This window comes from Ailuropoda melanoleuca, chromosome 12, assembly GCF_002007445.2.
Source record: "Ailuropoda melanoleuca isolate Jingjing chromosome 12, ASM200744v2, whole genome shotgun sequence".
Taxonomy (NCBI): Eukaryota; Metazoa; Chordata; class Mammalia; order Carnivora; family Ursidae; genus Ailuropoda; species Ailuropoda melanoleuca.
The window spans coordinates 70484141-70500772 of NC_048229.1; the positions used below are offsets into that span (position 1 = coordinate 70484141).

A 16632-nucleotide genomic window follows, 5' to 3' on the forward strand; every position below is an offset into this window, starting at 1 on the left:
AAGGAATGTGCTTAATTATTTCTAAATAATTCAGACCTTGAAGTTTTTTGAAATCCTTAAATATCTATTTTACTCTACTAGCAGAATAATTTATATACATATATAGTATTTTAATGAAAATTTATGCAATTCTAAGGTATATTGAAGATCTATTATAAAACCATTAGATGCAAAATAATACATGTAAATCTGATGATATGGGCATAATGATAAGAAAAAGCCAAAAATATTTTTAAAATTAAAGGGATGTTGGGGCCTGACTGACTCATTCAGTGGAGCACGCAGCTCTTGACCTTGGGGTTTTGAGTTCAAACCCCATGTTGTGTATAGAGATTACTTAAAAATAAAATCTTTAAAAAAAATAAAGGAATGTAAGTAGCGCGTTACGCATCGTAGTGTCCAATGTAAAACACAAAAGGAAAAATGTGCTAAGGATATAAACAGACCACTCTGAGGAAAGCTAGTCCAAAAGAGCCACAAACTCATGAAAAATGCTCAGATTCACTGTTGGTCAGGTAAACGCAAGATAAATAAAAATGATATATCATGTTGGCATTTTGTCATTGAACTTGTGCAGATTTAAAAGATCTATAATACCTGTTCCTGCCAAGGATGTGGGGACAAGGATATCCTTGTATATTACCAGTAGAAATGTGGAGTATTTTAACTTCTTTTTGGACAAGAAGCTGGCGATATTTATTAACACATAGAGGTATATACAATTCTGTATTTAGAACTCTTCTGTAGAACTGAAAATACACATAGGAGCATGCAGAGTTATTTATGTAGCATTGCTGGGAGGGGCAAACTGGAAACAAAGCACATGCACATTAACAGGAAAACAATTGAGTGAAAGCTGGGATAGTCCCATAATGGAGTATTATGCAATCAACAAAAAGAAGGAACTAGGCTTACGCCAGATAACTCAAAAGGATTTCCATAAGGTATTTATTAGCGATAGAACATAGCTCCTGTTTTTGTAAAATAAATAATACTTAGTGTGTAGTATATCGCCAACGTATATCTAAGTGTGTGCTTATGTACATGTAACTGAACATAAAACTGAAACTATATACATATTACATATATATTATATATACATATATATTATATATAAATAAGAGATCCAATGGGAAAAGAGAAAAATATGAAAAAATACAGAAGGAAAAACAATACCTCAGTAATGTTGGGGTGGATTAGAACCAAACGCATCAAAGGATGAAAGAGAAAAGGATTTCACCCAGAGCCCAGGGAATGGAAAACCAAGAAAAGGTAAAAAACAAAGAACTGGCTTAAATAAATTTTTATTGACTTCAATGGCACTGAGTTAGATGCCTTTATAGAAGTTGAAAACTGCGGAAAAACGGAATTCACCAAGAACCCAGGGAAAGATTGACCTGACCGTACTATCATGGGATTTGAAGAACCTTTAAGATATATGGCAAGGATTTGAATTTTCATGTTGATAGCAGTTTGTTGCTGTTTTAAACCAAGGATAATTTGAGATCCGTAAACGGCCTTTGTGAATACTTCCATTTCTATTACTAAAGTGATGTGAGCCATTCTTAAAGCTTTTTCTTTTGCTTTCTTGTCAGGGAAATGTGTCGTTTTCCTGTTCACAGTCACAGTCTGTGCCTGTGACTTTTCTCAGCCCCAGGAGTTACTTAGCCCTGCCAGGCTTTTCCGGGGAGGACAAGCTTTCTGCCACCTTTCAATTTCGAACCTGGAATAAGGCAGGACTTCTCCTATTCAGCGAACTTCAGCTGGTTTCAGGGGGTCTCCTCCTCTTTCTTAATGATGGAAAACTTAAGCTGAATCTCCACCAGCCAGGAAAATTACCAAGTGACATCACAGCAGGTAATAAGTGTGTTCCTGCAGGCAAAGCATATGGGTTTGAAAGATTTCATTATCTCTTGATCCCTTTTCCTTAACATTTTATGCATAACCAAAAAATTAGTGTTTGTTTAATAAATGAATACTTGAGTTAATAAGATTATCAGTGCTCTGCCTTACAGGACCTTGATTCCAATTTCCTTTTAAATATGGCTTCACCACTAGCAGTTCTTATTAACCGAATGATAGTTATGGAGGAATAGAAAAGTCCTTTCATGACCCTCTTGCGCACTCCAGATAAGTGACTATATTCTGAGGAAATGTGTTTTGGGGAAAAATGCGAAAGACTTTGAGGTGGACCCAAAGTTTACTGGTCATCTTCAGTGGAAGACTAGACTCTGTCTAACACAGCTATTAGCCTTATCTGGTCCGTGAGAGAAAAGGAGAGGCCCTTCTTGGATCGTATCTCTATTTCTGTATTCGTGTGTGTTGTAAAACCGAAACGCTTAGTCAAAATAACTTCACTTGCCGATGTATTCTGTACAGAGTTGGATATATTTGGGGAGGATGAAAAGATTCATGCAAAGTTCTTCATTTGGGCACCAAATGGGATTCTCTCCACTTCTAGGCAATACGGTATCATAATGATTTGAAGTACTGTAATTAAGAAGACTATATCAGTATCTGGAAAATTAATGTCTAATTTAGGTCAGTGCTTTGGGTGAGGGATATTTTTGTCTCTTCATTAAAATTATATTGTTCTTGACAAGGGATCTCCATCACATTTTCATATATGTGGAATAACACCCAAGCCAAGCAACTAGAGGTCACATTGAGGTAAATTGCCACATCAGTTTAATAAATGATCTTTAAAAAAAATTAAAGATGCCATTGTACTACTCCTCTATATTAACTATGACCAAAATTAATAGAATATGACTGAGAGAGGAAAAACTGATCACAGTCAGAAACTAAATATAGAAAGAACAAGTATACAAATGGACGCACAAATGCATAGTCTTTATGTATCTTTTTCATTGTTCAGTGTATCACGGCAGTTTGAATGTGGGAGCTAAAAATTCAATATCAATTATAATTTTTAACAGCCACTATATTGTGACTTTTTAATGTAATGCTCAAAATGTGGTAAATTTGCAGGCTTGACAAAAGGAAATAAATTAATCAGTGCCATATGAATAATTAATAGGCTCCCTAAAATGAGGGCCTAAAAATGTAAGCTTGTCATTAATGTGTAGTTTATTGTGATTTATTTGACATCCTAAGAAGTGGTTATATTCATAGCCTTCGTTCAACATCTTAAAGAAACTGCTTCAGTACAATGTTACTATAGTGAGCCCCATGAAGCTAGTCCTTTTCTAAACACATTACAGGCATGAATATTTATTAAATTACTAGGCATAAGTCTATATAGAATACTCTAAATGATTTAAAAATCTCTAAATTAATGCTTAAATTTGTATATAATGTAATCCATTGTGGCATCAGAGGACTCAGTGTGATTGTTTCCATAGCTAATAACAAGGAGCCTCAGCCATGGATGAATGCCGAGGTAGGAAAAATCGTTACACTTCAGATCACACAAGTTGGCCTTGACTTACCAACTCCCCCACTCCCATTTTTCCAGTTCCTTGAAAAATATTAATTTTGGCCAGTTTCAGTGAGGCAAGCACCTTTTGCACTTGAAAACAGAGTATATAAATGGTAGCTGGGTGGGTGGTTCATTGGTTCCCTCATGGGGGAAGGCTTTCACATGTACAATGCTCAAGAATTAAGTCCTTTGTCAGGATGTATTACAATGACTCTTTAAGGGGAATCAAGTACTTATTGATGGATTTGTATCATATTGTGTTAAAGCTTTCCATTCTGTAAGTAAGTGTGGTTCNTTGGTTCCCTCATGGGGGAAGGCTTTCACATGTACAATGCTCAAGAATTAAGTCCTTTGTCAGGATGTATTATAATGACTCTTTAAGGGGAATCAAATACTTATTGATGGATTTGTATCATATTGTGTTAAAGCTTTCCATTCTGTAAGTAAGGGTGGTTCAATTTTTCTTAACTGCTGAAGATATAAATTAGTAATCTTAATATGTTTCAAAGAATCAAAATTTTTCTATCTTTTGCAGTGGAATAAAAATTAAATTGTGTTGAGAAAGAGCCGAGTTGTTCAGATCTTTGAATTAGCAGGATAAATTTTTAATGTGATACACAGTTTGGCAAATTGTCACTTGGAATTCTTTGAAAATACTGTCAGCCTGTATCATTTTTGAAATATTAAAGATATTAGTCTAAATTATAAAAGATATTAGCAGTATTACAGACTCCTTCATGACACAAAATATTTCCGGTCGTTGTCACTTTTATAGATGTCAAAGCAAACACTGTTCAGATGGCATCAAGGACCCAATGAACAGCATGGCTATATTTTCCTATTTAAAGCAAATTCATTATTGTAGGATTTGAGATTTCTGCTATGATTTAGCATTTCTGCTGCTGCTTTTGCCTGAAGGTGAAAATCAGGCCTATAAACCAGCTTCTTGCTCTCATGGGCAGGGCCTGGAGACATGGGCTTGCAGAATAAGAAACGTTTCTGGCACTTTTCATTTACTAGACCTTCACGATCTTGTGGCCCTAGCAGAGGAGCAGCCCTCTGGATTTGCCTAACTGAGGAGAGCCTTATTTTATTCCACCTTCTTCCCTCTCATTGTTGGAATAGTCCTACCTCCCAGATTGTAAACCTGTCACTTCCCGAAACTCCCTCTTTCTCCTAAAGTAATTGGCACCAGTGATCTCCATATTTTCGTCTTGACAAGATCTATCTGGTGGCCTGGAACTTTAGTTCTGGCTGCTGAATATAGTTAATGGATATAGGAATTTCTGACACTGTTTCAGAGCTCTTAAAGGTATTTAAAAACAGGAAAAACCCTTCAGTTGCTCCTTGAGCAATAGCCTATGTATAACCACCTTTTGCACCTTTGCAAAGAACCTACCCTGTACAGCAGGCTTTTTTCTTTATATATCTTATTTCATGGATGCCTATTATGGTCTTAAGAGAGAGTGATGGTGGCTAACCTGTCACAGTTTCTTTGTAGCAATTAGGATTGGTACCAGAAGACTGTATGTGAGAAGCAGATGTAAATCAGTTTCCTCCTTCTGCATTTTGTGTGTTTATGTGGTTGGACCTGAGAGGGTGAGAAAGAGAGAGGGGGAGAGACAGAGACAGAGAAAGAAAGGGGAGGAGGGGAAGAGGAAGGGAGAAGAGAAGAGAAGGAGAGAGTTCTGGTAAACAGTCATGTTCTCTCCTACTATCTATAATCGCAAACACTTCTATTTATTTTTCTATTCTTTCATTATTCCATTTAGAGTTTTCAATGCTTTCCACCCAAAGTCCACAGTGAACACACCTGTAATCAAACAAGTTGGGTTTATTGCTTATTGCGGCAAGGAGAACACACACCCTGGGGAGCCACAGGCATGTCTTAATGTAAAGGTGTTAAGGATGATTTATTCTAAGATTTTGGGTTGTTAGTTTATTTGGGGAGGAGGTTTTGAGGAAGTGGAAAATTGTTCTGGATTAAATGCTGCTAGGAAGTAAGGGTAATTGTGTGTTGAGGTTATCTTTGTAAATCTTATCTAGGATGGAGGAATGAAATAAGGCCAAAGCTGTAATTGGTATAAAAAAAATAAAATGGGTTGTCATTCATATTATCCAGAAGAGGAAGTTTGGTATTTTTGTGGTTTTCACAGTAGCCTTGTTATTGTCTGGGCTTACACAACATTATAAAGTAGTTTGACTTTTTCTTTTTCTTTTTTTTTTGGTTCAGTTTCACTGTAGTCACAGAGTTACCTTGACTAATATTGGTGTTCTGTGAGATTGTGTTCAGCAGGAGAACACCAATGCCTAGCCCTAAGTGCCCGCCAACTTCTCATACCGCCAAGATCTTGCTCAGAGTGCCAGGCTACTTCCTAGCTGTTTGGGGGGTGCTTTTTGGTTTCTCAAATTTATTATTTACAAGAGCAAAAAAAATAAAGGGACCGCCTATCCTGCAGGCAGAGTATGAGTTTTAGAATCAGCTTACCAGCTGGACATGACCTTGGATAATTTGTTGTTCTTACTTGAGCCTCGTTTTCCCCATATTTAAAATGAATACTAGCAGTGTTGAAGATTAAATACACAATGTTAAGCACATAATACCTGTTATGAAATCCATAAAAACTGTTATTAATTATTTTTTTATTATACCAACAACATGCCCCTCTCCCAGACTCAAAACTTATGAGTGGTGGGAGCAGTCATCTAATTAGCATTTACTTACTTAATGTCATGAACAAGATAAAGGACAAATTCGATGATTCCTCTCCTGCCCTTCATTTACAGTGTTGTGGTCTCTTAAGGGGCTCCCTCTCACCAGACCTAAAAGCGGGAAGGAGTTGTACACTTAAAAAAAAAAAANCAGCAGGCTTTTTTCTTTATATATCTTATTTCATGGATGCCTATTATGGTCTTAAGAGAGAGTGATGGTGGCTAAGCTGTCACAGTTTCTTTGTAGCAATTAGGATTGCTACCAGAAGACTGTATGTGAGAAGCAGATGTAAATCAGTTTCCTCCTTCTGCATTTTGTGTGTTTATGTGGTTGGACCTGAGAGGGTGAGAAAGAGAGAGGGGGAGAGACAGAGACAGAGAAAGAAAGGGGAGGAGGGGAAGAGGAAGGGAGAAGAGAAGAGAAGGAGAGAGTTCTGGTAAACAGTCATGTTCTCTCCTACTATCTATAATCGCAAACACTTCTATTTATTTTTCTATTCTTTCATTATTCCATTTAGAGTTTTCAATGCTTTCCACCCAAAGTCCACAGTGAACACACCTGTAATCAAACAAGTTGGGTTTATTGCTTATTGCGGCAAGGAGAACACACACCCTGGGGAGCCACAGGCATGTCTTAATGTAAAGGTGTTAAGGATGATTTATTCTAAGATTTTGGGTTGTTAGTTTATTTGGGGAGGAGGTTTTGAGGAAGTGGAAAATTGTTCTGGATTAAATGCTGCTAGGAAGTAAGGGTAATTGTGTGTTGAGGTTATCTTTGTAAATCTTATCTAGGATGGAGGAATGAAATAAGGCCAAAGCTGTAATTGGTATAAAAAAAATAAAATGGGTTGTCATTCATATTATCCAGAAGAGGAAGTTTGGTATTTTTGTGGTTTTCACAGTAGCCTTGTTATTGTCTGGGCTTACACAACATTATAAAGTAGTTTGACTTTTTCTTTTTCTTTTTTTTTTGGTTCAGTTTCACTGTAGTCACAGAGTTACCTTGACTAATATTGGTGTTCTGTGAGATTGTGTTCAGCAGGAGAACACCAATGCCTAGCCCTAAGTGCCCGCCAACTTCTCATACCGCCAAGATCTTGCTCAGAGTGCCAGGCTACTTCCTAGCTGTTTGGGGGGTGCTTTTTGGTTTCTCAAATTTATTATTTACAAGAGCAAAAAAAATAAAGGGACCGCCTATCCTGCAGGCAGAGTATGAGTTTTAGAATCAGCTTACCAGCTGGACATGACCTTGGATAATTTGTTGTTCTTACTTGAGCCTCGTTTTCCCCATATTTAAAATGAATACTAGCAGTGTTGAAGATTAAATACACAATGTTAAGCACATAATACCTGTTATGAAATCCATAAAAACTGTTATTAATTATTTTTTTATTATACCAACAACATGCCCCTCTCCCAGACTCAAAACTTATGAGTGGTGGGAGCAGTCATCTAATTAGCATTTACTTACTTAATGTCATGAACAAGATAAAGGACAAATTCGATGATTCCTCTCCTGCCCTTCATTTACAGTGTTGTGGTCTCTTAAGGGGCTCCCTCTCACCAGACCTAAAAGCGGGAAGGAGTTGTACACTTAAAAAAAAAAAATAGAACCTAATTTTAAAATTATCCTTTTATTATGTCAAGTTAAGAGAAAGGAATTAATTGGACTTTTCGTTGTTTAATTTACATGATAAATCCCACTGATGGTAACAAGCCGCCTCCTCATAAGTCAATGGTGTCTGTTGTAAATGAGGCTTGGGGAGAGCGTTCCGGTGGTTCCCCCACAAACACATCACAACTTCAGCACATGCTAGCTGGTCANCCTGTCACAGTTTCTTTGTAGCAACTAGGATTGGTACCAGAAGACTGTATGTGAGAAGCAGATGTAAATCAGTTTCCTCCTTCTGCATTTTGTGTGTTTATGTGGTTGGACCTGAGAGGGTGAGAAAGAGAGAGGGGGAGAGACAGAGACAGAGAAAGAAAGGGGAGGAGGGGAAGAGGAAGGGAGAAGAGAAGAGAAGGAGAGAGTTCTGGTAAACAGTCATGTTCTCTCCTACTATCTATAATCGCAAACACTTCTATTTATTTTTCTATTCTTTCATTATTCCATTTAGAGTTTTCAATGCTTTCCACCCAAAGTCCACAGTGAACACACCTGTAATCAAACAAGTTGGGTTTATTGCTTATTGCGGCAAGGAGAACACACACCCTGGGGAGCCACAGGCATGTCTTAATGTAAAGGTGTTAAGGATGATTTATTCTAAGATTTTGGGTTGTTAGTTTATTTGGGGAGGAGGTTTTGAGGAAGTGGAAAATTGTTCTGGATTAAATGCTGCTAGGAAGTAAGGGTAATTGTGTGTTGAGGTTATCTTTGTAAATCTTATCTAGGATGGAGGAATGAAATAAGGCCAAAGCTGTAATTGGTATAAAAAAAATAAAATGGGTTGTCATTCATATTATCCAGAAGAGGAAGTTTGGTATTTTTGTGGTTTTCACAGTAGCCTTGTTATTGTCTGGGCTTACACAACATTATAAAGTAGTTTGACTTTTTCTTTTTCTTTTTTTTTTGGTTCAGTTTCACTGTAGTCACAGAGTTACCTTGACTAATATTGGTGTTCTGTGAGATTGTGTTCAGCAGGAGAACACCAATGCCTAGCCCTAAGTGCCCGCCAACTTCTCATACCGCCAAGATCTTGCTCAGAGTGCCAGGCTACTTCCTAGCTGTTTGGGGGGTGCTTTTTGGTTTCTCAAATTTATTATTTACAAGAGCAAAAAAAATAAAGGGACCGCCTATCCTGCAGGCAGAGTATGAGTTTTAGAATCAGCTTACCAGCTGGACATGACCTTGGATAATTTGTTGTTCTTACTTGAGCCTCGTTTTCCCCATATTTAAAATGAATACTAGCAGTGTTGAAGATTAAATACACAATGTTAAGCACATAATACCTGTTATGAAATCCATAAAAACTGTTATTAATTATTTTTTTATTATACCAACAACATGCCCCTCTCCCAGACTCAAAACTTATGAGTGGTGGGAGCAGTCATCTAATTAGCATTTACTTACTTAATGTCATGAACAAGATAAAGGACAAATTCGATGATTCCTCTCCTGCCCTTCATTTACAGTGTTGTGGTCTCTTAAGGGGCTCCCTCTCACCAGACCTAAAAGCGGGAAGGAGTTGTACACTTAAAAAAAAAAAATAGAACCTAATTTTAAAATTATCCTTTTATTATGTCAAGTTAAGAGAAAGGAATTAATTGGACTTTTCGTTGTTTAATTTACATGATAAATCCCACTGATGGTAACAAGCCGCCTCCTCATAAGTCAATGGTGTCTGTTGTAAATGAGGCTTGGGGAGAGCGTTCCGGTGGTTCCCCCACAAACACATCACAACTTCAGCACATGCTAGCTGGTCACATGGGTGACTTAACTGTGTCAGATGACTGAGCAGCTGTCCTAGCAGTCTTTTGCTCTTAATCTAAATTGGCTTCTGTGTTGACAGAAGAAATACCCGAGTTTTGACTTTAATCCCGCAGCATGCGTCACCCAGCCCATACCTGAAGCACTGCTACTCCGTGTGGTCCCTGGACTAACACCCATTCAGTGAAATATTTGTTTCCAAGAGGAGCATAAAACTTGGCATTAAGTTCTAAGAACCTGTGAGAGCAATAAGATCTTGCTGTGCCATCCAAGCACATGGGCGCTGGGCTTGTTNTTGGACCTGAGAGGGTGAGAAAGAGAGAGGGGGAGAGACAGAGACAGAGAAAGAAAGGGGAGGAGGGGAAGAGGAAGGGAGAAGAGAAGAGAAGGAGAGAGTTCTGGTAAACAGTCATGTTCTCTCCTACTATCTATAATCGCAAACACTTCTATTTATTTTTCTATTCTTTCATTATTCCATTTAGAGTTTTCAATGCTTTCCACCCAAAGTCCACAGTGAACACACCTGTAATCAAACAAGTTGGGTTTATTGCTTATTGCGGCAAGGAGAACACACACCCTGGGGAGCCACAGGCATGTCTTAATGTAAAGGTGTTAAGGATGATTTATTCTAAGATTTTGGGTTGTTAGTTTATTTGGGGAGGAGGTTTTGAGGAAGTGGAAAATTGTTCTGGATTAAATGCTGCTAGGAAGTAAGGGTAATTGTGTGTTGAGGTTATCTTTGTAAATCTTATCTAGGATGGAGGAATGAAATAAGGCCAAAGCTGTAATTGGTATAAAAAAAATAAAATGGGTTGTCATTCATATTATCCAGAAGAGGAAGTTTGGTATTTTTGTGGTTTTCACAGTAGCCTTGTTATTGTCTGGGCTTACACAACATTATAAAGTAGTTTGACTTTTTCTTTTTCTTTTTTCTTTTTTGGTTCAGTTTCACTGTAGTCACAGAGTTACCTTGACTAATATTGGTGTTCTGTGAGATTGTGTTCAGCAGGAGAACACCAATGCCTAGCCCTAAGTGCCCGCCAACTTCTCATACCGCCAAGATCTTGCTCAGAGTGCCAGGCTACTTCCTAGCTGTTTGGGGGGTGCTTTTTGGTTTCTCAAATTTATTATTTACAAGAGCAAAAAAAATAAAGGGACCGCCTATCCTGCAGGCAGAGTATGAGTTTTAGAATCAGCTTACCAGCTGGACATGACCTTGGATAATTTGTTGTTCTTACTTGAGCCTCGTTTTCCCCATATTTAAAATGAATACTAGCAGTGTTGAAGATTAAATACACAATGTTAAGCACATAATACCTGTTATGAAATCCATAAAAACTGTTATTAATTATTTTTTTATTATACCAACAACATGCCCCTCTCCCAGACTCAAAACTTATGAGTGGTGGGAGCAGTCATCTAATTAGCATTTACTTACTTAATGTCATGAACAAGATAAAGGACAAATTCGATGATTCCTCTCCTGCCCTTCATTTACAGTGTTGTGGTCTCTTAAGGGGCTCCCTCTCACCAGACCTAAAAGCGGGAAGGAGTTGTACACTTAAAAAAAAAAAATAGAACCTAATTTTAAAATTATCCTTTTATTATGTCAAGTTAAGAGAAAGGAATTAATTGGACTTTTCGTTGTTTAATTTACATGATAAATCCCACTGATGGTAACAAGCCGCCTCCTCATAAGTCAATGGTGTCTGTTGTAAATGAGGCTTGGGGAGAGCGTTCCGGTGGTTCCCCCACAAACACATCACAACTTCAGCACATGCTAGCTGGTCACATGGGTGACTTAACTGTGTCAGATGACTGAGCAGCTGTCCTAGCAGTCTTTTGCTCTTAATCTAAATTGGCTTCTGTGTTGACAGAAGAAATACCCGAGTTTTGACTTTAATCCCGCAGCATGCGTCACCCAGCCCATACCTGAAGCACTGCTTCTCCGTGTGGTCCCTGGACTAACACCCATTCAGTGAAATATTTGTTTCCAAGAGGAGCATAAAACTTGGCATTAAGTTCTAAGAACCTGTGAGAGCAATAAGATCTTGCTGTGCCATCCAAGCACATGGGCGCTGGGCTTGTTGTATCTTAGGTCTTCTTTATTTAATTTCTACTGACTTTCCCTCAATTTTATGAAAGGATTGGTGTGCTCTAGGCCAGGAAAGAAAATGTTCATCACCACAGGTAGTTTGAGAAGCACCATCCTGGACTGGTAAAAAGCCTAAGATAAGATAACAGAAGCAGAATCCTGTTTACAGGGCCGTCCAACCCTTGAGAGAGCGGATAGGAGGCACGTGGTGGCCGAGGGAGGGTGGGAGGTGTCTTCATGTGNTGTATCTTAGGTCTTCTTTATTTAATTTCTACTGACTTTCCCTCAATTTTATGAAAGGATTGGTGTGCTCTAGGCCAGGAAAGAAAATGTTCATCACCACAGGTAGTTTGAGAAGCACCATCCTGGACTGGTAAAAAGCCTAAGATAAGATAACAGAAGCAGAATCCTGTTTACAGGGCCGTCCAACCCTTGAGAGAGCGGATAGGAGGCACGTGGTGGCCGAGGGAGGGTGGGAGGTGTCTTCATGTGTGACGCAAAGCTCAGTACAAGGACTTTCACTCTAAATGTATCCTCTTAAAGGAAGCTCTAGATGACAAATCTGGGGCATTTGATTTATTTTAATCCAATCTCATACTGTCAGGGATTACGTAACTCCTCAGTCGTCTATTTCCAGAGCCCACTCTTAGAAAATGTGTCTAAAAGTATCTAACCTACATTTTTCATTTTTCAGGTCTTTCTCATTACCTTTCACAAACCAAGCCAGTTGGGTCTTTGAAAATCTTTTTTGCTTCCTGGATGTAGTATAAAAATGAGCTTCAGTGCCCAGGATGGAATTTGCGTTATACTAAATAAACCCAGGGCAAAGAGCTTAATCGCCTAAGAGAGCTTCTACACATTTTCTGTCTGAAAGCCTGTGGTCAAAAATAGCTAGGGAAGTGAAGAAATTGTGCATTGTACATAATACCAGAAAAGAGGCCATGGCCTTTGCGTTTTATAGAGTACTCCTATTTTAGTTTACTAATTTGATATACAAAATCATACAGCATTGAGTATTCAATGGATATAAACCTTACTGGTAAATCCACAATAGAGATGCTTAGATTCCACCTGTCTGCTGATGTTGAGACACAGAGCCGTTTTAGACTCAATTCCCTTTGAGAAGGAAAAGGCTAACTCATCTCATGGATTCATGAAACTAGAGCTGCCTTGGGAGGGATGGGAGGTTGTTCTTTAGAGGTGAAGAGAATACTTTGATTTTGGATTAATGCAATTTTTGGTTATATATATAATCTTGAAAAATCGGGAGAAAATATAAAAATGAATAAAAACCACAGTTTTCCATTATGCAAAAATTACCGTTTTGTATATAGGGATATTTCCTTTCAGCCCTTCCCCATATTTGTACAAAAAGTAGGAATATCATTAGAACTGTATATGTGTAGTTGATTCTCATTATATGCAGTAGTTATGTTGTGTAAAGTGATCATGAACACTGAATTAGCAAATATTGAACTGCCACTCCTAGGGGAATTATGGGGTTAGGTTCCTGTGACCTTCTGGTCACAACATTTTTGTCAGCCAGTCAATATATAACCTTGATTTATATATGATTCTGTTTAAAGACACCTTATTTAATATATATTGTTGATCCATTAACATTGAACTCGTGGCCAGCCGCACCATAACCAATGCCTGAGTGAAGTTCATATAACATGTATATTTTCTCTGTGAGGCACTATCACTGCCTCCTTGCATTTAGGAACACCAGACAGTACTCTGTCACTAGGCCTGGGGTCTTTTAAATGGCAAAATCACCAACCAAAAGCACAAAAATGTGGGAAACGTGTTTACATATGAGAGCTGAAACAAGCGTTTCCTTGTGTAACCTCAGTTGGAAACACGTGTGTCGGTCAACACAATTTATTCCCTGCTCTGTGCATTTCTGTGAATGATTCCAAAGATGCCCTGAGTATTGATTTTGGGGTTACAAATAAATTATGGTGAGTACGTGAATTTGCAAATATGGAATCTGCACGCCATCAGGATCAACTATGTAAATGTGGTTTTACACATTTACACACTGCTTTATTTTTTAACTTCATATTATATGGGAAAACTTTGAATATTCATTACAGTAATTTTTCTAATGATTGACTTGATATACATTGCTAAATATGTAATATTATAAAAGATGACTACACAAAAATGTAAAAAAGCAGATAAATAATTTTATTGGGTCTAACCTAGAATTTTGGAAAATATCTGTACTCTTCCCAAACCCCCTCCCTGTGAAAGGTAAAGTACATGATGGAAGCTGAAAACTGTCCATGTCAAATATTTGAAGGATTTTAATCACTTAGGACTTTGTCCAGAGTTGGGGATTTTGTTCTCTATATTGAGGCCCTAAGAAAAGAATAACACACCATTTTCCACAAGACAGTACCCACTTGCCTCCTTTTCCTGTCTTTCTGTTTCCTTTTATTAATATACTGAGTGCTGTGCTTGTTTGGGTGATGTATATTTTGTTTCTAACTAACTGCTTATACTGTTCACTGTTGAGAGAGATTTCTTTTAACTGATTTTGTCTCCCCCAGGTGTTGGATTAAATGACGGACAGTGGCATTCCATCTCCCTATCTGCCAAACGGAATCACCTGAGTGTGGTGGTAGATGGCCAAGTGGCCTCTGCTGCTTCTTTCCTGGGGCCTGAACAGATTTATTCCAGTGGTACCTATTATTTCGGAGGTAAGAGAAAGAGGTCAGGCCATACAGGCAGTTGACCCATATTTGCACTTACTCCCCACTGTGTCTTGGAGATGTCATTATGTTTTAACCAATTCAATAGTATGGAATAATTTCTCACTTTCATTGAACATGGGAGTGTTGAGTGAATCAAGATGACCAACTATGACCTAAAATGCATTTCTTAGAGGTGGATTTACTTATGTTTACAATTTCTACAATGATAATGCTTGCAAATAGACAACGCTCTTCAGTTCTTACTTTCAAACTTTGTTATATTTTCCTAGTGTTAAATGGTTCTTATATGGCTTTTTCAGATTTTATGGGCTGATTTTATTGCAGTATTTTCCTTCACATGGCTCTTAGCTCCCCTGGAGCATCCTTATTGCTTTCCTACTGCCCAATGGAGAAGGGCAATATTATGCCAGTGGCAAATAATCTAACCTAATTAGCCATAGAAACCTCTGTTCTTTGCTAAATAATAATGCACTGATACATTTGATGAAATTAGGGCATCAACCTTCAACACTGGGCCATCTCTCTAAGAGAACAAAAACAAATGAAGCATTTACCTGCCTGAATGTTTGATTGAACTAAAAGCTTGGAAAAGAAAACCTTGGAAATGGAAATGAGTCTTTACCACTGGAAAATGAAAATAAAATGTGATTTGCCATTAGAAAGGCAAAGTTGTAAAACTGGTAATAGTAAGACTTATTTCTAATCATGACTTGGTGCATTTCTTATTGCTGTTATTTTGAATTTTGATAGTCACCTGTCTAGAATCACTTTTGAATTTGGTGGCGGTGGCCCAATCTTTATTATTCATCAGTAAAATACAAATTCCTTCCTAAGAATTGACAGTAAGTACACAGACCATGCATCGTTCATCTGATACTAAGAACAAACGAACACTTTCCGTGCTACCCAGGGAGGGGTCCATGTCCTAACTGAAAGGGAAATTTTCACAATGTCTGGAGCCCTCGATGTCCTGCAGATGGAAGAGGAGGATGTCCTCAGATTCCCCGAAGCAGGAACCCTCTTGGGTGGCACCAGCCTTGACTTCCATATGGAACAACAGTACATCTACAGAAGGAGAGGTGATGGAGTCTACCTCATGACTCTGAGGAGAACCTGGAAGAAGCTTCCGCTGGCGGCTCCTGCCATCATTGCTGTTGAAAACCTGGCCAATGTCAGTGGCCTATCATCCAGGAATCGTGGCCAGTGCGCTGGGCTGAAGTGTGCTGCCGCCCCTGGAGCCACTGCTGCTGCCGGCGCCTCACCCCTGGAACCTCCACTAACCAGATCCACGCAGCCTTCCGAGAGCCGAGACTCTGGTGGTGACTGAGCCCAGAGCTGACCACCAACCTCTCACAGAGGCGTCTGTGGAGCTCAGAACGCTCCTGTGCGCTGTGCGGACATCGCCATCCCTTGCTCCCTCAGGGTGTCTGATGTGGCTGCTGGCCCAGATGTTCTGTGCATGCGTGGCACCATTTCCTGCGACCGCTGGTGCGAGGTGTGCCTGATCTGTGCTTCCACGGAGTTCCTGAAGGGATGGAAGAGGAAGAGCCCTCCACTGCTGAGACTGAAAAGGAAGAGCAGACTGCTGCCGAAAAGGCTGGGACCAAGGAGGAGTGAATGGACTGCCCCAGCTCCTGAGTTCACTGCCCCGCAAGCTGAAGTGGCAGGCTGCTCTGGAAGGCGGCCAGGCGCCCTCTGGGCCGGTTCCCTGCTGAAGACTGGAGCGCTCTGCCGGCCACTGAACACGGATCCGCAGCGCTCGCTGCTCCGGCCGCGGAATGGGTACGAACAACCCCTGAGTGGTCTTAAGCTGCTCTCCTATAAGGGCAAACAAAATGGAAATAAGGTCGATAGAAAAGAAACAGTTTCTATTAAAAAAAAAAAAAAAAACCCAACAAAGAAAACCCCTGCATCATCCGTTACTGTGAATGGCAGCATAGCGGCAGCAATCTTAAAAGATGTAATTGCCTCCGTTAGTAAGGTTTGTTCATTCCTGAACCAAGTTGCTTATTAAACCTTTTGGAATATATGATTGATTTTATGGCAATCCATAGGAGCACATTCCCTTAATAAATGGTAAGATATGGAGAACAAATTAACTAAGAGCTTTCACTTCAAAGGAAAAGATTTAGAAGCACTAAAAGAGATTTTAAAAACAGGCATATTGTTAAATGTGAAAAAAAAGTAGATAAAATGAATAGACTGGATAAAAGTGTAAATCATGAAAATAGAA

At 38.9% G+C, this 16632-nt stretch overlaps 1 protein-coding gene across 1 annotated transcript in view; it reads left to right on the top strand.

Annotated features, from left to right (window-relative positions):
* CNTNAP4 (contactin associated protein family member 4) overlaps positions 1-16632 on the top strand; it is a 261201-nt gene that overhangs the window by 155888 nt on the left and 88681 nt on the right. Inside the window, exons 8-9 of the mRNA XM_034638501.1 lie at positions 1596-1857; positions 14235-14384. Of these exons, the coding sequence (XP_034494392.1) occupies positions 1596-1857; positions 14235-14384 (412 nt within the window). The remainder of the gene's footprint in view (positions 1-1595; positions 1858-14234; positions 14385-16632) is intronic.